At 42.8% G+C, this 22055-nt stretch overlaps 1 protein-coding gene across 7 annotated transcripts in view; it reads right to left on the bottom strand.

The window, feature by feature from the left end:
• The window catches only part of cacna1bb (calcium channel, voltage-dependent, N type, alpha 1B subunit, b), a 224881-nt gene that overhangs the window by 119598 nt on the left and 83228 nt on the right, over positions 1–22055 (bottom strand). For all 7 annotated transcript variants that reach the window (XM_071350768.1, XM_071350763.1, XM_071350765.1 and 4 more), the window contains 3 exons: positions 6795–6886; positions 6435–6587; positions 5356–5543 (listed from right to left, as the gene is read on the bottom strand). In XM_071350768.1, the coding sequence (XP_071206869.1) occupies positions 5356–5543; positions 6435–6587; positions 6795–6886 (433 nt within the window). The remainder of the gene's footprint in view (positions 1–5355; positions 5544–6434; positions 6588–6794; positions 6887–22055) is intronic.

Raw genomic sequence — 22055 nt, forward strand, 5'->3', positions numbered from 1 at the left:
GGAAGGACAACACACCATAACATCGCGTGACTCCAAGTTTACTTCGATATGATGGTAATTATATCAATATTTGCACATAATTGAGTCCACCGCCATTTTTCACACAATTCACTTTACCGACACAAAAAGATCCACCATGTCGAACGAACAATTCCATCACAGTTGTTGTGATTTTTTATTTTATATGGTATGACTTTACTCGCATAAAAACAGTGGATAGAAACGTGGTGAGAGAGAGAGAGAGAACGAGACACTGAACGATAGAGAGCAAATGAGAGTTATTTTTTTTGTTAAACTTTTTTTTATTTAACCTATATTTATCTTGGCAAGTCAATTAAGAACAAATACTTATTTGGCCACCCCGGCCACAACGTTGGGCCAATTGTGCGCCGCCCTATGGGACTCCCAATTACGGCTGGTTGAAATACAGCCTAGAATTGAACCAGGGACTGTAGTGACACCTCTAGCACTGAGATGCAGTGCCTTAGACCGCTGTGCCACTCAGGAGCCCCACAAAGTTATAGTGTGTGATTCTGTAATTTTCAATCCATTTACCCTCCGTGAGTAGTTGAACAGTTTAATATGTATCCCTCAGCAATATAGCCCCACAATGTTCCATGATAGCCCATGCTTGTGTCCTTAATGGCATCCTACTCCCTACATAGTGCACTACCCTATGGACCATTTGGGACACAGACCATTTCTATTCTGTTCATCCTCTCTCTGTGTGTGGCTTCTAGACTAAGATGACACTGGGAAGTTGCCTCCCAGTCAGCCTACACTCTCTCACCGAGATGGATGACAACATTATCAAAATTAGCATAAGATCCTATCATTCTTCAATTGGAGTATTTTCCCATGATTAAAACATCAAGATCGTGTGCTCGCACTACTGCCCTCTCCTCTGGGAGTGTCTCACTCACCCACAGAGGGCAAGAAACCTCTCTCTCTGCTTGGTGACATCCTTCCATCCACTCTGATGCTATAATGACTCGATTGGAGATATATTTGCTCAGCTGATAGTGCTAATGTGTAGTGATATTAATGTACTGTTGTCCTGGCCTGGGCCAAGTCACTTCCTTATCATCTCCTCTGGGAACAGGATAGCACAGAGACACTCCATTCCAGAACATCAGCTTCCTCTGAGAGCAAAGGATTGGGGCAGAGGAGAGACAAGGGGAGGAGGGAGGGGCAGATTAGCGCTCACCGCACCATTAATGAGTATCCCAGCATTCCCTTGGGGCTGTGGAGAGGAGACAGTCCATCAATCCACAAGGTTAAAGCTGGGTAAGGGGAACACGCAATGTACAGAATGGAGAGGGGCTTGTGATCTTATTTCATTATGCTACTGTATTGTTCCTTCCCCTGCATCTGTGCTAAGTACACACACACAAACACACTGGCATGTGCGCACACACACACATACATACAGTCTCCTCACAGTGCCTTTAGCGTGATGTGCAAATATTACTGGAAGTGACTCAGAGGCCCAGGCTGAATGTGTGAGCATGACATAAGCAAGGTGTCAAAACCATCCCATAGCTCTTATGAGGCCCGCTTTACAATTGTCATGTGTTCACAAACGCATCACTTCCAAGAAAATATCTCCAGGACACGTACGTGTGTGTGTGTGTGTGTGTGTGTGTGTGTGTGTGTGTGTGTGTGTGTGTGTGTGTGTGTGTGTGTGCGTGTGTACACGTGTGTGCGTGTGTACACATGCGTGCGTGTGTACACATGCGTGCGTGTGTACACATGCGTGCGTGTGTACACATGCGTGCGTGTGTACACATGCGTGCGTGTGTACACATGCGTGTGTTTGTGTGTACACATGTACCAGTTCAATCCACTTAATCAGAGTCGAGGAGGACGGGCCAACAGGATTGATCTGATAGGAGAAAGGCAAACAGTATGTTTACGAGTTCCATGAGGCCTTGTGAAAACGGTCTGTCCTACTTAGAGGGAACACTCCTCACCCTGTGTGAAAGCAGCCTTGCCAGGAACACAGCAGGGGGCATAACAGAGAGAGAGACAGAGAGGGGAGAGAGAAATAGAAAGATCGGGAAAAAGGTGAGAGAAATAGAGAGAGGGAGGAAGAGAAGATGAGAGGTAGAGACGGAAACAGAGAAAGAGAAGAGAAATAATGGGGAGAGAGACAAAGGGATAGAGTGTGACAGGTGCACTAAAAGCCCAGTGAGTCTGTTCCAAGCAGCATGTAGCCACACAGGAGAGGAGCTTGCTAGCATAACGAGACAGCAGGCAACATGAGAGGTTTTATAAAGAGGAGGGAAAAAAGGAGGATAGAGAGAAGAGGGAGAGGTGTTGGAAGTTGTAGCAGTTGCAAATGCTGCTATCCTGCCACGTTGCTGGCAGCTCAGCCTACCTAAAGACAAGGTGGCAGGATTTGGGGGGAAAAGGAGGAAGCCAGAATCCACACTAGGCTCCAGAACCCAGCAGGGAGTAATCTAAACTGCTGTCTGCTAGTCCTTGTTCTCACATACCAGCTGGTCTTTATTCAAACTGTCTGCTAGTCCTGGTTCTCACATACCAGCTGCTCTTCATTCAAACTGAACACACCTTTGGGTGCACACTGGCTGACCTCCAGGACACCTACAACACCAGGTGTCGCAGGAAGGCCAAGAGGATAATCAGGGACCCCAGCCACCTGAGCCATGGCCTGTGCTTCACGTTTCTATCACTCAGACGCAGGCAGTATAGGAGCATCATGACAAAAACTGCAAGACTGGCCTATAGTTTTTACCCCCAGAGCCACCACTAGTCAGCTACCTGCTCCCCCGCTGCCCACTTGGACTTCCTACCCACCACCTCCTCAACGGACATTTTTACACTGCCCCCAACTAAAATGGACATTTTATCATGCTGAAAAGCTAAAACTAGTCAGATACCTGCTCGCCCCCTTCCTACTCCCCTGGTATTCCTACCCCCCATCCCCTCCTCTCCTGCTGCTCCAACACCCCTTAATATATATTACTATTATTATCTATTTTTATATGTCACTTTGTCCTGCATTGTTGGTTGGAATTTTCACTGTACCCTATAATTACATCTGCAACCCTGTACATGTGACTATTAAACTCTCTAATTTAAACACACACGTACGTAATGGAAACACAACACACGGTACCAAGTTTTAGGCCTCCCTTACTTGTCTACATTTTGATAGCCTTTTATAGCCAGATTTCGATAGATCACTTCTCAAGGTTGGATAAATATGTGTCTCTCAGTAAGGAGTTGATGGAGCTGAAATAGATAGATATTCTCCCACTGGAGTCAGTGTGTTGATGTGGAGGTGAAAATGGATCTGATAGAAAACAGTTCCTGTATGTATACTTTATGCCATCAGTGTCAGTGTAGGGTGTGAGTTGATCATAGTGTTGACGGCTCTACCAGCTGGAAGTTGTGTGTGTGTGTGTTTGACCCTCTGTGTGGTGGTGGTGTGAGAGGTCTTGACAGCCTGCTAATGTAAGTGTGTGTGTGTGTACATGTGAGTTATTTTAGTAAAGAACAGTGGGGTAACAAATCAGCTCAAGGCACTGGTAACATCTCCCCAGCTGCACGCTGCTGTGTGTGTGTGTGTGTGTGTGTGTGTGTGTGTGTGTGTGTGTGTGTGTGTGTGTGTGTGTGTGTGTGTGTGTGTGTGTGTGTCATTCTGTGCACATACACACAGCAGCACGGCAGACACGTACGCTACCTCCAGATCCTCAGTTCTGTTCAAATCAAATGTTATTTGTCATATGTGCCGAATACAACAGGTGTAGACCTTAGAGTGAAACGCTTACTTACAAGCCCTTAACCAACAATGCAGTTTGAAGAAAAATAAGTGTTGACTAAAATAAACTGAAGTCAGAGTGAATGTGCAGGGGCACAGGTTAGTCGAGGTAATTTAGGTAATATGTACATGTAGGTAGAGGTAAAGTAACTATGCATAGATAATAAACAGAGTAGTAGCAGTGTAAAAATGGGGGGGGGGGGGTCCCGGTAGCCATTTGATTAGCTGTTCAGGAGTCTTATGGCTTGGGGGTAGAAGCTGTAAAGAAGCCTCTTGGACTTAGACTTTGCCCTCCGGTACTGCTTGCCGTGCGGTAGCAGAAAGAACAGTGTATGACTAGGGTGGCTGGAGTCTTTGACAATTTTTAGGGCCTTCATCTAACACCGCCTGGTATAGAGGTCCTGGATGGCAGGAAGCTTGGCCCCAATGATGTACTGGGCCATACAAACTACCCTTTGTAGTGCCTTGCGGTCGGAGGCCAAGCAGTTGCCATACCAGGCGGTGATGCAACCAGTCAGTATGCTCTCGATGGTGCAGCTGTAGAACTTTTTGAGGATCTGAGGGCCCATGCCAAATCTTTTCATTCTACTGAGGGGGAATAGGTGTTGTCGTGCCCTCTTCACAACTGTCTTGATGTGCTTGGATTATGTTAGTTTGTTGTTGATGTGGACACCAAGGAACTTGAAGATCTCAACCTGCTCCACTACAGCCCCGTCGATGAGAATGGGGGCGTGCTCGGTCCGCCTTTTCCTGTAGTCCACAATCATCTCCTTTGTCTTGATCACATTGAGGGAGAGGTTGTTAGCCTGGCACCACACTGCCAGGTCTCTGATCTCCTCCCTATAGGCTGTCTCCTCGTTGTCGGTGATCAGGCCTACCACTGTTGTGTCGTCGGCAAACTTAATGTTGTTGGGAGTCGTGCTTGGCCATGCAGTCATAGGTGAACAGGGAGTACAGGAGGAGACTGAGCATGCACCCGAAGCGCCCCCGTGTTGAGGATCAGCGTGGCAGATGTGTTGTTACCTACCCTTACCACCTGGGGGCGGCCCATCAGGAAGAACAGGACCGAGTTGCAGAGGTCTTAGTGATGAAGTTTGAGGACACTATGGTGTTGAACGCTGAGCTGTAGTCAATGATTAGCATTCTCACGTTTGCTACTCAGTCAAATAAACCTCTAGTAGCGCTCTTTCTCTCCATTCTTTCTATACACAGACATGCACTCACTACATACCCAATAGAATATAGGGAGAGAAACCGTGAGAGAGAAGGAAAGTGTGGGATGTGTCAGATCTTAGTTTACAATAAGTGGAAAAGTAAAGAGTGTGTAGGGTTGCAAAATTCCAGTATCTTTCCCAAGTGTGCCAGTTTTCCAGAAAACCTGGTTGAAACATTCACAGAATCAGGCAGGAAATCCAGAATTCTCCAACCAGGATTTCTGAAAAACCTGAGAATTTTGGGAGAGTTGACTGAATTCTGTAACCCTATATAGGTGACATTGTTCTTGGAGAAAGCGTAAAAGAGAGAGAGATGGCGAGAGAGAACGAAATAATGAAAGACAGAGGTCTTACATTGTAGAGGATGTCCACCCATCCCTCCATGGTGATGCACTGGAAGACGGTGAGCACGGCAAACAGGATGTTGTCAAAGTTGGTGATGCCGTAGTTGGGGCCGATCCAGTACTCTGTACACTCTGTACTATTAGGACACATCCTGGCTGGGGCCTCCGTACCACAGGGGAAAGCTGCTGCTCGCTCACCTGGATGGGGGGAGAAGAGAAAGAAGGGAGAGAGAGGGGAGAGTGGGAGGGGGAGTGGTAGGGAGAGAGGGATAGAAAAAGAACAGGGAGAGATGGGGTGAGGGAGGGAGGAGGGGAAGGTAAGGCGGGGTGGGGGCGGACACAGGGGAGAGGGGGAGGGAGAGAGTGAGTTACTGTAATTACAACACATACAGTAAAACAAACACACTGGCAGATTAAGTGAGCTTAAAATATGGTACACACACACCAACATGCACTCAGTGCACACCTGCTGATGAATCACACACACACAGCAGCGTGCAGCTGGGGAGATGTTACCAGTGCCTTGAGCTGATTTGTTACCCCACTGTTCTTTACTAAAATAACTCACATGTACACACACACACTTACATTAGCAGGCTGTCAAGACCTCTCACACCACCACACAGAGGGTCAAACACACACACACACACACACAACTTCCAGCTGGTAGAGCCGTCAACACTATGATCAACTCACACCCTACACTGACACTGATGGCATAAAGTATGCATACAGGAACTGTTTTCTATCAGATCCATTTTCACCTCCACATCAACACACTGACTCCAGTGGGAGAATATCTATCTATTTCAGCTCCATCAACTCCTTACTGAGAGACACATATTTATCCAACCTTGAGAAGTGATCTATCGAAATCTGGCTATAAAAGGCTATCAAAATGTAGACAAGTAAGGGAGGCCTAAAACTTGGTACCGTGTGTTGTGTTTCCATAACCTACTGTGTGTGTGTGTGTGTGTGTGTGTGTGTGTGTGTGTGTGTGTGTGTGTGTGTGTGTGTGTGTGTGTGTGTATACTACTACTGTGTACAGTACTGTGTGCAGTATGTGTGTGTAATCCATTTAGCACTCACCAGTGTCGACAGTGAAGCAGGTGGAGTGGAACTTGCCCATGTAGAACTCCACTCCGATGATGGCAAACATGAGTATGGCGAAGAAGAGCAGCATGCCTATCTGGAGCAGAGGCACCATGGCCTTCATGATAGACTTCAATACCACCTGAAGACCTGTGGAGAGATGGATTGGGAAGGAAGAGAGATGGAGGGGGAAGGGAGAGAGAGGTGCCATATGTAGACATGTCATACTTAATAAGTCAGTTTGTGTTTGTGCTTTTAAAAATGTACGATCTGTATACAGATCTTCCATATTTTATTATCGCTACAGTAATGTTATGGTGCACACTAAGTAACCTGTTGTTGATGTCAGTGACTTACTGGGGATGCCAGACACCAGTTTGAGTGGTCTCAGTACTCTCACCGCTCGCAGAGTCCTCAGGTCAAAGTCTGAGCCCACCGTGGCCAGGATCCTGAAGACACATACATAAGACAACGAGAGGAGAGTCAGGTAGGTGCATTCATAAGAGGCACGTAAAACAGTACACTCAGGGCAAGATATCTTCACCACTTTCTCTCTCTGTCAGTAAGGACAGTAGAGCAGCAGCAGGTCCTTGTGTGTGTGTATGTAGCTCTCAGTCACAGAGCCACAGCTGGCTGGCTGCATTATAAGCAGAAGCACATGGGGAGGGGGGGGGGGGACACACAACTAAGTGCTGCACTAAAACCTACTGAAAAACACCACACACTGCGAGAGAGAGACAGAAATACAGTCAGGTCCAGAATTATTGGCACCATTGACAAAGATTAGTAAAAAAGACTGAATAAAATAAATAATAACAATACTGAGCTATACTGTATGCTCCCCAAAAAAATGGGAAATAATATTATCTTATGCTAATACAATTGCTCGGAGAAAGAGATTTTGTTCAACAAGTAAAACAAAATAAAAAATGTAAAAGTTCATTACTGGCACCGCTTGCAAGGATAATGACGCCGATACTTTTTCTATAATGTTTTATGAGATTGAAGTACACGTTGGGAGGGATCCTAATACAGAGTCTTCACAGATCCTTGATATCCTTCGTCTGCTGTTAAGGACTGACCTCTTCAATTCAAACCACAGGTTTTAAATGGGTTTCAAGTTGGCAGACTGATGGCCTTCTGCTTTCAATACCAAATCTACCACTGGTGTGCAAGCTCTTTTTCATGTCATCTGACCATAGCACCGGTTCCAATCCAAGTGCCAATGCTGTTTATCAAACAGAACTCCAGGCTGTGTTATGGTCAGATGACATGAAACAAGATTTCTTTGGCCACACACACCCCACTGTTGAGTTCAGCATTAAAAACAGAAGCACATGCAGAAAAGTACCTCATATCTATGATAAAATATGGTTGTGGAACTTTGATGTTATGGGGCTATTTTCCTTCCACTGGTCCTGGAGCGCTTGTTAAGGTCCACAGCATCATGAACTTTAACAAGTACCAAGGACATTTTTGCCAAAAACCTTTTTGCCTCTACCAGGAGGCTGACACTAGGCCGCAGGTGGGTCTTCAAGCAAAACAATAACCCCAAGCACTAACCAAAATCCACAAAGAAATGGTTAATTCACCACAAAAATAAACATTTTGCAATGGCCATCTCAGTCTCTGGACTAGAACACCATTGAATACACGTGGTTTGAATTGAAGGCGGCAGTACATAAGAGCAGACAAAGGATATCAAAGATCTGGTAAGCTTCTGTATGGCGGAATGGTCTAAGATCCTTCCCAACGTCTTATCCAATCTCATGAAAGAAAAGGCTCAGTGTCGTTATCCTCGCAAGGGGAGGTTGCAAGAGTATTGGTCACAGGGGTGGCAATAATGTTTTTGATTACAAAATCTTTTTCTCAAAGCAATTGCATTAGTATAAAATAATATTGAAAATTTTTAGCATACAGAGTATTTTTTGCTCATCTTTACCAAGGATGCCAATAATGATGGACCTGACTGTGTACAGTGCCTTCAGAAAGTATTCATACCCATTGACTTAGTCCACATTTTGTTGTTTTACGTCCTGAATTCAAAATTGATTAAATATGTTTTTCCTCACCCATCTACACACAATAACCCATAATGACAAAAAATAATGTTTTTAGAAATGTTGCTAATTTATTGAAAATGAAATACAGAATAATCTAATTTACATAAGTATTCACACCTCTTTGCTACAAACTCCAAATTGAGATCAGGTGCATTCAATTTCCTTTGATCATCCTTGAGAAGTCACTGCAACTTGATTGGAGTCCATCTGTGGCCAATTCAATTGTTTGGACATGTTCCACAGTTGGCAGTGCAAGTCAGAGCAAACACTATACCATGAAGTCCAAGGAACTGTCTGTAGATCTCAGATAAAGAATTGTGATGAGGCATATATCTGGGGAAGAGAATAAAACTGTTTCTAGATTGTTGAACGTTTCCAAGAGCACAATGGTCTCCATCATTGGGAAATTCAAAAAATATGGAGCTCTAAAGACAACTCCTTCGACGTCCTAGTTTGGCTTTTGCTCTGAAGTGCACTGTCAACTGTGGTACCTTATATAGACAGGTGTGTGCCTTTCCAAATCATGTCCAATCAATTGAATTTACCACAAGTGAACTTCAATCAAGTTGTAGAAATAATTCAAAGATGATCAATGGAAACATGATGCATCTGAGCTCAATTTCAAGTCTCATAGCAAAAGGTCTGAATACTTATGTAAATAAGGTTTCTGTTTTTTAATTTGTACAAATTTGCAAAAAATTCTAAACCTGTTTTCACCTTATCACTATGGGGTAGTGTGTGAAGATTGAGGGGAAAAAATATTTTATCAATTTTAGATTAAGGCTGTAACTTAACAAAATGTGAAAAAAGTCAAAGGGTCTGAATACTTTCCGAATGCACTGTAAATGCAGAATTTCCAGACCCACATACAGTATGTACACTACGAACCCTTTGTCTGTATATTCTGTTTATCGTCTGTATATTCTGTTTATTGTGGCAGCACCATTTCAGAGTCAAAACATGCAAATGTATATGGCGAATAAAGCTGATTGTGACACGTTAACCTGAGTTTAGCTGGTTTATCATATGTCTGTTTACAATTATTATTTGGGATTGGCTATGTACTGGATAAACTGTAGCACGTAGCAGATTATCCCTGAATTCAAAATCCCCATGTGCTGTGTGTGTGAGTCCTACATATTCGATCCTGCCTTTAATTAGGGGACTCGGTTTACGGTGTTCGCTAGAACTGACTCTGCTTTTCGTTTTACAGGCGAACATTGCTGGCTAACAAGTAATTAGCTAGCTAACTTTAGCAAGTAGATTCCACTCAAGGTATAGTATACCTATTAGGTTTTATTTCCCAATTCATTTGGTTATCATGCTGCTGGGTTTCCAAACAGACGGCTCTGCAATGCATTGCAAGCAGAATGCTCGTAATAGCCAATCACAACACTTGACTGGCCAATGGCATGAATTTGTTAGTTCATCCATCACTCCAGTGACCAATCTAAGGTTTCTAGACACGCACCCGTTGTTAACCTTGCCCCCCACCAGCCAGAAATACAAACCCAAAGTTGCCAAGACACAAGAGAGAGCAATTTGAGAAATTGAGAGCGAAAACATGACATTGACAAGTGACTATTGCTGGTGGACAATTAAAGCATCCCAAAAACTTTTTTATACATTTTAATCACGTTTCTTTGCTTACAGTTCTATCTATACGTACTGTTTAATATTTATTGGGGGGGGTTGATCTGTGCAAATTATGTTTTGCTTGCTTAAAGTCACACTTGCAAGCTCTCAAGTTTAAATTTCACTCTTGACTGGCCTGTGCACTCACGGGACCCATCCTCTGCTTGCTCAACCACATTTCTTCGCACATAACTCAGTGTTTGCTCGCGCAATGATGTTTCAAATACAGAAACCCAAATTATTTATATTTGACATTGGAAGTTTTATTGAATAGAGTCAGTAATAGATGAGTCAAATCCCATACAGTCTCATCAGATCAGATGTTATCAGCAAGCCAGAGCCATCTGTTTGAAAGAGCACAAGTAGACCAAAGATAAGTGCAAATAGAATAAATGTATCATTCAACATAAGATTCCACCTAAAAACAATGACATGAGCTCTGTCCCAATTCATCTGAGGTGAGTAACCTTGAGGCTTTAGAAGGAGGCACAATGTTCAGTCATTGCATACAAAGCTCTGTATATGGATTTGAGTGGGGTTACATTTCTATCCTCCATTAGGTTCACTTCATCCCTTACCTACAGTACTCATATCGTTTAGCAATCACTATCACATACATTCAGTATAGAACCATCTTTCTAACCAATTGACAGCAGCTTTGGTTAAACCACATGGCTAAACGTTAGTTAGTTTGCCTCATCAATTGCCTGCTTTAATAACAAGACCAAATAACTAGCTACTTCAATATTGAAATCATAGTTGGTTAGCTAGTTTCTCTAGTGAAAAACTATCGAGCTTACCTCTATTTTTGTCAGCCATCGTTCACCTTTCACCGTCCCTTTCCATCTCTATCGTCAAAAATCCGGTAAGAGAGCGGTCAAGACGTAATTGGTCCAAAACATCTGTCCAATTGAATTTCAGTAGACTGCTACAGGCTATGTTCATTGGCTCAATTTCCCACTCTTATAAAATGAAGATGCTTTTGGCCTTGGCCTACCCAGTTTGATCTCAGGCCTAAACAAAAAATTACCCAGAAATTATTCAATATAAATTGTGTTTTATTTTATTACATTTTTAAAAGAAATGCATGTGAGATGTATTTTCTATGGGTTATTTTATTATAATATAACAAAGAAAGTCAGCGACAATCAAGTTTGCTTCCGACTTTTAGTTACATTCAAAAAAATTCATATGGTTGTTTACCTCAACAACCTAGCAACGTCATGTTGCTAAACTTTGTAGTGCATAAACTAGCCAAATCTACCACGCCAGCTTACTCGAATTGACCTACCAGCTAAGGTAATTTATTAGTTCTAGCAATGGCAAACCAAATGTCGATTGCTAGGTTTTTCAAGAAAAGACGTCTGGAGGAAAAGGAGTGTGTGGCATAAAATTATTTGGATCAATCTACCGATAGCTTCCAGAATGAGACAGCAGGTGGCGCCAGGATAGAAACAACCGCAATCGCTGTGTTGAACCAAATACATGGTGAACATGGATTTTATAGAATGAAACCGTGCACATGTTAAAGTGGTAACAGATATTGTTCTAATGTGTGCAAAGCAGGGCATAGAGAAACCCAAGAGGCAATCAACAAAGGTCACTTTTTAGAAATCTTCAATTTCATCTTAAAGTATGACTCATAAATACACAACATGCTTAATGAGCTACCTCGCAATGCCACACTTATGAGCCCCGAAATACAGAACGAGTTGCTTGAGTGTGCAGCATCATTGTTACTGCGGAGGATAAAAGATGAAGTTCATTCTGCTCCTTCCACATATTTTGCCATATTAGCAGATTGATCTTTATATTAATCTAAACGAGAATTTATTGCTGTGTGCATTCGATACATTCATGCTGGAATTATTATTTTTACTTTATGTAACCAGGTAGGCCAGTTGAGAACAAGTTCTCATTTACAACTGCAACCTGGCCAAGATAAAGCAAAGCAGTGTGACACAAACAACAACACAGAGTTACACATGGAATAAACAAACATACAGTCAATAACACAATAGAAAAAGTCTATATACAGTGTGTGCAAATGAGGTAGGATAAGGGAGGTAAGGCAATAAATAGGCCATAGTGGCGAAATAATTACAATATAGCAATTAAACAATGGAGTGATAGATGTGGAGAAGATGAATGTACAAGTAGAGATACTGGGGTGCAAAGGAGCAAAATAAATAAATAACAGTATGGGGATGAGGGTAGTTGGATGGGCTATTTACAGATGGGCTATGTACAGGTGCAGTGATCAGTGAGCTGCTCTGACAGCTGGTGCTTAAAGTTAATGAGGGAGATATGAGTCTCCATCTTCAGTGATTTTTGCAGTTTGTTCCAGTCATTGGCAGCAGAGAACTGGAAGGAAAGGCGGCCAAAGGAGGAATTGGCTTTGGGGGTGACCAGTGAAATATACCTGCTGGAGCGCGTGCTATGGGTGGGTGCTGCTATGGTGACCAGTGAGCTGAGATAACGCAGGGCTTTACCTAGCAAAGACTTGTAGATGACCTGGACCCAGTGGGTTTGGCGACGAATATGAAGTGAGTGGCAGCCAGCGAGAGCATACAAGTCGCATTGGTGGGTAGTATATGGGGCTTTGGTGACAAAACGGATGGCACTGTGATAGACTGCATCTGATTTGCTGAGTAGAGTGTTGGAGGCAATTTTGTAAATGACATCGCCTAAGTCGAGGATCGGTAGGATGGTCAGTTTTACGAGGGTATGTTTGGCAGCATGAGTGAAGGATGCTTTGTTGCGAAATAGGAAGCCGATTGTAGATTTAATTTTGGATTGCAGATGCTTAATGTGAGTCTGGAAGGAGAGTTTACAGTCTAACCAGACACCTAGGTATTTGTAGTTGTCCACATATTTTAAGTCAGAACCGTCCAGAGTAGTGATACTGGACAGGCGGGCAGGTACAGGCAGCGATCGGTTGAAGAGCATGAATTTAGTTTTACTTGCATTTAAGAGCAGTTGGAGGCCACGGAAGGAGAGTTGTATGGCATTGAAGCTCGTCTGGAGGTTGGTTAACACAGTATCCAAAGAAGGGCCAGAAGTATACAGAATGGTGTCGTCTGCATAGAGGTGGATCAGAGAATCACCAGCAGCAAGAGCGACATCATTGATGTATACAGAGAAGAGATTTGGCCCGAGAATTACACCCTGTGGCACCCCCATAGAGACTGCCAGAGGTCCGGACAACAGGCCCTCCGATTTGACATACTGAACTCTGTCTGAGAAGTAGCTGGTGAACCAGGTGTGGCAGTCATTTGAGAAACCAAGGCTGTTGAGTCTGCCGATAAGAATGTGGTGATTGACAGAGTCGAAAGCCTTGGCCAGGTCGATGAATACAGCTGCACAGTATTGTCTCTTATCGATGGCGGTTATGATATCGTTTAGGACCTTGAGCGTGGCTGAGGTGCACCCATGACCAGCTCGGAAAACAGATTGCATAGCAGAGAAAGTACGGTGGTATTCGAAATGGTCAGTGATCTGTTTGTTAACTTGGCTTTCAAAGACTTTAGAAAGGCAAGGTAGGATAGATATAGGTCTGTAGCAGTTTGGGTCTAGAGTGTCTCCCCCTTTGAAGAGGGGGATGACCGCTGCCGCTTTCCAATCTTTGGGTATCTCAGACGATACGAAAGAGAGCTTGAACAGGCTACTAATAGGGGTTGCAACAATTGCGGTGGATAATTTTAGAAAGAGAGGGTCCAGATTGTCTTGCCCAGCTGATTTGTAGGGGTCCAGATTTTGCAGCTCTTTCAGAACATCAGCTATCTGGATTTGGGTGAAGGAGAAATGGGGGAGGCTTGGGCAAGTTGCTCTGGGGGGTGCAGGGCTGTTGACCGGTGTAGGGGTATCCAGGTGGAAAGCATGGCCAGCCGTAGAAAAATGCTAATTGAAATTCTCAATTATCGTGGATTTATCGGTGGTGACAGTGTTTCCTAGCCTCAGTGCAATGGGCAGCTGGGAGGAGGTGCTCTTATTCTCCATGGACTTTACAGTGTCCCCGAACCTTTTGGACTTTGTGCTACAGGATGCAAATTTCTGTTTGAAAAAGCTAGCCTTTGCTTTCCTAACTGCCTGTGTGTATTGGTTCCTAACTTCCCTGAACAGTTGCATATCACGGGGGCTATTCGATGCTAATGCAGTACGCCACAGGATGTTTTTGTGCTGGTCAAGAGCAGTCAGGTCTGGAGTGAACCAAGGGCTATATCTTTTCCTGGATTTACATTTTTTGAATGGGGTATGCTTGTTTAAGATGGTGAGGAAAGCACTTTTAAAGAATAACCAGGCATCCTCTACTGACGGAATGAGGTCAATATCCTTCCAGGATACCCGGGCCAGGTCGATTAGAAAGGCCTGCTCGCTGAAGTGTTTTAGGGAGCGTTTGACAATGATGAGGAGTGGTCGTTTGATCACAGACCCATTACGGACGCAGGCAATGAGGCAGTGATCGCTGAGATCCTGGTTGAAGACAGCAAAGGTGTATTTGGACGGCAGGTTGGTTAGGATGATATCTATGAGGGTGCCCGTGTTTACGGATTTAGGGTTGTACCTGGTAGGTTCATTGATAATTTGTGTGAGATTGAGGGCATCAAGCTTAGATTGTAGGATGGCCAGGGTGTTAAGCATGTCCCAGTTTAGGTCACATAACAGCACGAGCTCTGAAGACAGATGGGGGCAATCAATTCAGGGTGTCCAGGGCATAGCTGGGGGCAGAAGGTGGTCTATAGCAAGTGGCAACGGTGAGAGACTTGTTTCTGGAAAGGTGGATTATTAAAAGTAGAAGCTCAAATTGTTTTGGCACAGACCTGGATAGTAAGACAGAACTCTGCAAGATATCTCTGCAGTAGCTCACCACCTTTGGATGTTCTATCTTGTCGGAAAATGTTATAGTTAGGGATGGACATTTCTGGGGTTTTGGTGGTCTTCCTAAGCCAGGATTCAGACACGGCTAGGACATCCGGGTTGGCAAAGTGTGCTAAAGCAGTGAATAAAACAAATTTAGGGAGGAGGCTTCTAATGTTAACATGCATAAAACCAAGGCTTTTACGGTTACAGAAGTCAACAAATGAGAGCACCTGGGGAATGGGAGTGGAGCTAGGAACTGCAGGGCCTGGATTAACCTCTAATTCACCAGAGGAACAAAGGAGGAGTAGGACAAGGCTACGGCTAAAGGCTATAAGAACTGGTCGTCTAGTACGTTTGCAACAGAGAGTAAAAGGAGCAGGTTTCTGGGCACGGTAGAATAGATTCAAGGCATAATGTACAGACAAAGGTATGGGTGGATGTGAGTACAGTGGAGGTAAACCTATGCATTGAGTGACGATGAGAGAGATATTGTCTCTAGAAACATAATTTAAACCAGGTGAGGTCACCGCATGTGTGGGAGGGGTTAGGAACTAAAGGGTTAGCTAAGGCGTACTGAGCAGAGCTAGAGGCTCTACAGTGAAATAAGGCAATAATCACGAACCAAAACCGCAATGGACAAGGCATACTGACATTAGGGAGAGGCATGCGTAGCCGAGTGATCATAGGAGTCCAGTGAGTAGCTAGGCGGGCTGGAGACATGGCGATTCAGACAGCTAGCAGGCCGGGGCAGGCAAGCTAGCAGAAGGGCCTTAGAGGGACGTCGCGACGGAAGAAGTCTGTTGTAGCCCCCTCGTGCGGTTACGTCGGCAGACCAGTAGTGATGGATCGACGGGGCTCCGTATCGGCAGTAAAAGGGGTCCAGGCCAATTGGCAAAATAGGTATTGTAGCCCAAGGAGTGGCTGATGGACCTCTTCAGCTAGCCGGGAGAAGAGCCTAGCATAGGCTAGCTCCAGGATAATTGGTGCTTGCTCTGGGACAGAGAAATTTGCCGGGAGTGGCCATTCGGATAGCAGCTAGCTAGCTGCGATGATCCAGGTGAAAAGGTTCAGAGCTTGTGGTAGGAATCCATAGATGGAGAAAAATAAGTCTGATATGCTCTGGTTTGAATTGCGCTGTGCAGACTGGCATGAGTTGTCCAGGCTAAAAGTTAGCTGATGACTGCTAGCTGACTACTAGCTCGTAGCTTGTTAGCTGGCTAGCTTCTGTTGGGGGTTCCGGTTCTAAAGTAAAGAAAATAGCAGATCCATACCACATTGGGTGAGGCGGATTGCAGGAGATGTATGTTGAAGTTTAGGTCAAGAAAAATATTTAATAAAATATATGCGAAGAAAAAAGTTATAAAAAGATATATACACGGGACACGACAAGACGAAGACAAAGACGTCTGACTGCTACACCATCTTGGACTTGATTAAAGAAAGAGCTGTTGGGTTTATGGAAACCGCTGACTTGTCTGCACAAGGAATTTCTCAGAAAATACTTGAAGTGTTGTAACCCCTGGAGTTGGATCCCACTCTGTGTGTGGGTTTTTGTTTTGATGGTGCTTCACTCATGTTAGGGAACAGAGGAGGGGTAGAAGTCCTACTAAAGCAAACGGTATATGTGCATTGCAACTCCCACCGTCAGAATTTGGTTCTGTGCACCGCGACAAAAGTGTCGGGACATGTCAGTACTTTTTTTGACACAGTAAACTAGTTACACACATTTATAAGTGGATCCCACAGACATGCTCGATTCATAGAAGTACAGAAAGAGTTGCATCCCGATAGACCATGTATCGAGCTAGAAAGATCCATGGATGTACGTTGGCGTTCAAAATCAGGGTCTGTGAGTAAAGTGCTGTTACTGCTAGATGTCATTTTAGAGGTTCTTGCAGAGTTTCCAGAGGCTTGTGGATAAACCAAATTAGAAGCCGATGCCCTCTTACAACAAATCCAGAAGAATACGTTTTTATTCCTGTTAGTCACGTTTAGTCAATTGTTTGACACTAGTAATTTTGCTATGAAGGGATTACAAAGCTCTACATCATCTGTGACAGACTGTATTAATTTAAATTAAATCCTCAAAAGCAGCTTTTCTACGTTCAGAGATAACTCAGGGGGAGACTTTGATAAAGTTCTCAAGCTAACTGAAGAGATGATGATTAAGCATGATACTAGTAATTGGGATGTGAGAGCATCACGGCAGCAAAAACTGCCTGTAAAATTGGCAGTGTAGTCACAACTTCATTAGGGAAAACATCCAGCATCAAGAGTGACAGTGACCTGAGGCAACTTTGGAACAATATTCTAGACAGACAGATTACTGAGTTAAACTCAAGATTTCAAGAAGACACATACGGGATCATGCAAGCTGCAGCCTCCTTTTCCAAAGAATCCCAAACCTGCGGCCTTAAAGAGCAGCTGAAGACCACATGCGATCATTATGCAATATCAATAAAGGATGCCTAATTTACTGTTTTTATTCAGCAGTTGAGTTGCAAAATGAACATGGGAAAGAGTGACTTTTCCTCCATAATGAGTGTACTTGACAGCTGCCCTGGTGATATTTTCCCTAATATAAACTATGTTAAGGATCATTGTCACACTTCAATGACATCATGCAGTGTGGAGAGACTTTTCTCAACAACAACTAGGATAAAAAAAATTGTCTTCGCACATCAATGACAAGGGCCCGGCTGAACCACTTCAGTTTGCTGTCTTTGAGCGTGAACTGACAGATACATTGGATTATGATGAAATCATCACCATATTCAACTCTAAGCCTTGACGTCTGTGCCTCATGATGTAAGTCACGCCTTATGTATGATACGTCTACTAAAGGTAAGTTACCATTTTATAGTAATACTGCCCACCGTGGTATAAATTGTATCATCAAATATAGGCTTGCTTGCCCATCGAGATTAAAGTGCGTCTGAAGATTAGTTTTATGTTGCTGTTCTAAAGTTACTGCCTTTTTAATATGCTGGGATAGGTAATTATTTGTATACAGTTGAAGTTGGAAGTTTACATACACCTTAGCCAAGTACAGTTTTTCACAATTCCTGACAGTTAATCCTAGTAAAAATTCCCTGTTTAAGGTCAGTTAGGATCACCACTTTATTTTAGGAATGTGAAATGTCAGAATAATAGTAGAGAGAATGATTTTTCAGCTTTTATTTCTTTCATCATATTCCCAGTGGGTCACAAGTTTACATACACTCAATTAGTATTTGGTAGCATTGCCTTTAAATTGTTTAACTTGGGTCAAACGTTTCGGGTAGCCTTCCACAAACATTGAGTGAATTTTGACCCATTCCTCCTGACAGAGCTGGTGTAACTGAGTCAGGTTCGTAGGCCTCCTTGCTCACGCTTTTTCAATTCTGCCCACAATTTTTCTATAGGATTGAGGTCAGGGCTTTGTGATGGCCACTCCAATACCTTGACTTTGTTGTCCTTAAGCCATAACTTTGGAAGTATGCTTGGGGTCATTGTCCATTTGGAAGACCCATTTGCGACCAAGCTTTAACTTCCTGACTGATGTCTTGAGATGTTGCTTCAATATATCCACATAATTTTTCTTCCACATAATGCCATCTATTTTGTGAAGTGCACCAGTCCCTCCTGCAGCAAAGCACCCCCACAACATGATGCTGCCACCCCCGTGTTTCACGGTTGGGATGTTGTTCTTTGGCTTGCAAGCCTCCCCCTTTTTCCTCCAAACATAGCAATGGTCATTATGGCCAAAAAGTTATATTTTTGTTTCATCAGACCAGAGGACATTTCTCCAAAAAGTACAACCTTTGTACCCATGTGCAGTTGCAAACTGTAATCTGGCTTTTTTATGATGGTTTTGGAGCGCTGGCTTCTTCCTTGCTGAGCGGCCTTTCAGGTTATGTCGATATAGGACCCGTTTTACTGTGGATAAAAATACTTTTGTACCTGTTTCCTCCAGCATCTTCACAAGGTCCTTTGCTGTTGTTCTGGGAATGAGTTGCACTTTTTGCACCAAAGTGGTCCCATGGTGTTTATACTTTCGTACTATTGTTTGTACAGATGAACGTGGTACCTTCAGGCATTTGGAAATTGCTCCCAAGGATGAACCAGACTTGTGGGGGTCTACAATTTTTTTCTGAGGTCTTGGCTGATTTCGATTGATTTTCCCATGATGTCAAGCAAGGAGGCACTGAGTTTGAAGGTAGGCCTTGAAATACATCCACAGGTACACCTCCAATTGACTCAAATTATGTCAATTAGACTTTCAGAAGCTTCTAAAACCATGACATAATTTTCTGGAATTTTCCAAGCTGTTTAAAGGCACAGTCAACTTAGTGTATATAAACTTCTGACCCACTGGAATTGTGATACAGTGAATTATAAGTGAAATATTCTGTCTGTAAATAATTGTTGGAAAAATTACTTGTGTCATTCACAAAATAGGTGTCTTAACCGACTTGCCAAAACGATAGTTTGTTAACAAGAAATTTGTGGAGTGGTTGAAAAACTAGTTTTAATAACTCCAACCTAAGTGTATGTAAACTTCCAACTTCAACTGTATGTAATGAGGTTTCTCCAAGTACTATGCACTAGTATGAAACGATTGTATTACGAAATAATATACAGTACACATCGCAAATAAAATTAAATGAGTTAGTAGAAAAAATGCCTATCTATATTTTTCTAGGCCTATCCCAAAAAAATTATTCTGGCTACACTCCTGGTGGGGACGTACTGTATTTGTGAGTGCAGTCTTCTGAGTCTTGATATGTACAGTAGTAAGTATTTCTTCAGGTGAACAAAAATCTCTGCTCTTAAATTAGTTTACTGCATGTGGAAATGCCTTTCTGCTTGATCAAAGTCACACTCGCAAGCTCTCAAGTTTAATTAGCGTTCAATGACGCTGGCCTGCACTCGTGGCACCCGTCCTCTGCTCGCTCGACCACAGTTCTCTCTCGACTCAAGTGTTTGCTTGTGCAATGATGTTTCATCTTGCTCGCGCCCGTTCGACTGTTGAATCGGAATTGACACCATATCAGCCCGAATCAATGATAAAACCGTGTGTGTGTGTGTGTGTGTGTGTGAGAGTGATGGGGACTGGAGGGCATGGTTTTATATCTGAGGAGCAGACAGGCAGCTGGGAGTTGAAGAGGAGTGGGTTTTATTATCTCTTTATCATCACCACAATATATCTATGTGGGCGCCAGGCGATGCCACGGGAAATATAAAGGGTGATGCTATCAGTCACACACTCGGCGCCTGCTAGCCACACACAGTCAGACGGCGGGTGCGTATGCATATACACAAAGACACACACACACAAATTTTATCTTGTGGGTCCTTGGTGATGTTTCCCTATCCTGTGAGTCACCCCTTATCAGTATACCAAAACATAGCATATGGCAGAAATCTTAAGCATATATTGTGGAGAGCATTCACCTGTATGAACCTTTGGACTGGGCCCACTCTCTGGGGGGGTGGGGCTTTTTCAACATATATATATATATTTTTAAGTAAAACAATTTGATGTAGTAATGGCAGAATGCCCCTTTAACCCTAAAAGCAACAATATACAAGTAACTGCCAAAATAAAGGCAACACGAGTAAATAAGGGATACAAAGTACATTACTTATAACCCTAAAAGTGCCAATTAATGATTTCAAAGAGACAGTATCAAGCTGTAACACTTTATTTTATTACCCTTATGTAACAAGTAAATTGTTTAAATCTCTTCAAATAAGCATATATTCTACAAATTTTACATAATAGTCCAATTTGATGTTTAGAAATGTTTTTATGCTTTGACCAAAGCAACTTGTCATGAACATGTTACTGTTATTCATTCAAAGTGTTTCTGTGATGTTTAGAAATTGGCGATTGAGCTAATCGACATACCAGTACGACTGAAGACTTTCAGCATGCTTTGGAATGCTATGGGCTATCAACTCAGTTCCAATTGCATCTGAAAGATGATACTCTCAACTTGGTAAAGAGACATTGACAGGAGGCTAATTATGTTTTTATATTTGTTTGTTATAATGGCTGCCACGCCCTCCAGGGGCCAAATCTAGGGTGGCTCCACATCTATACATCTGCCTTTGTGATAAATGTGATGCTTTTACCATAAAGTGCACATTTTAAAAAGTCACATTTAAAAAATGTAATTCCTCCAGAAATCATGGTAAGTGGTGTATTTTGGTCAGTAACTAGCTGCTTGACAGTCTTCAAATTTGGTGCTTCGAGAGTCAAGCGTATATTGTGGAGAGCATTCAACTGTATATGGACTGAACCCACTCACTGGGGCTACATTATTGATATATTCTAGTTTGTCTACAGCTCTGTTCCTAGAAGCTAACAGGCAGACCTGTGGCAGGCAGAGCCTCCACACCAAACCACACACCAAGCCAAGGTACCAGGCAGAAACACCATTACTACTACACTGAGCAAAAATAAAAAGATCCCAGAAATGTTCCATATGCACCAAAAACGTATTTCTCTCAAATTGTGTGCACAAATATGTTTACATTCCTCTTAGTGAGCATTTCTCCTTTATCAAGATAATCCATTCACCTGACATGTGTGGCATATCAAGAAGCTGATTAAAACCTCTTCTGGATAGGACCCTTCATCTCAATTTCAACCTAAAATGACATACCCAAATCTAACTGCCTGTAACTCAGGACCCGAAGCAAGGATTTGTATATTCTTAATACTATTTGAATGGAAAAACTATGAAGTTTGTGGAGATGTGAAATTAATTTTGGAGAATATAACACAATAAATCTGGGAAAAGATCAAAACTAAAAAACATGTGTTTTCTATTTTATCATCTTTGAAATGCAAAAGAAAGGCCATACATTGAGATAAGAAGCTGGGGATAATTTAGATGTTGTCCACATTCAAGAATGAGAGAGCTACATCATATTTAGAATGAAGTCCCTCACAAGTTTGCCTAAATGTACCCAAATGGCCGAATTAATAAATTGATACATTTTCAAGTATATAACTATAGAGAACATACAAAAATGCTATGGTAATAAAACATTTAAGTTTACACACTAC

Source organism: Salvelinus alpinus, chromosome 18, assembly GCF_045679555.1.
Source record: "Salvelinus alpinus chromosome 18, SLU_Salpinus.1, whole genome shotgun sequence".
NCBI lineage: Eukaryota > Metazoa > Chordata > Actinopteri > Salmoniformes > Salmonidae > Salvelinus > Salvelinus alpinus.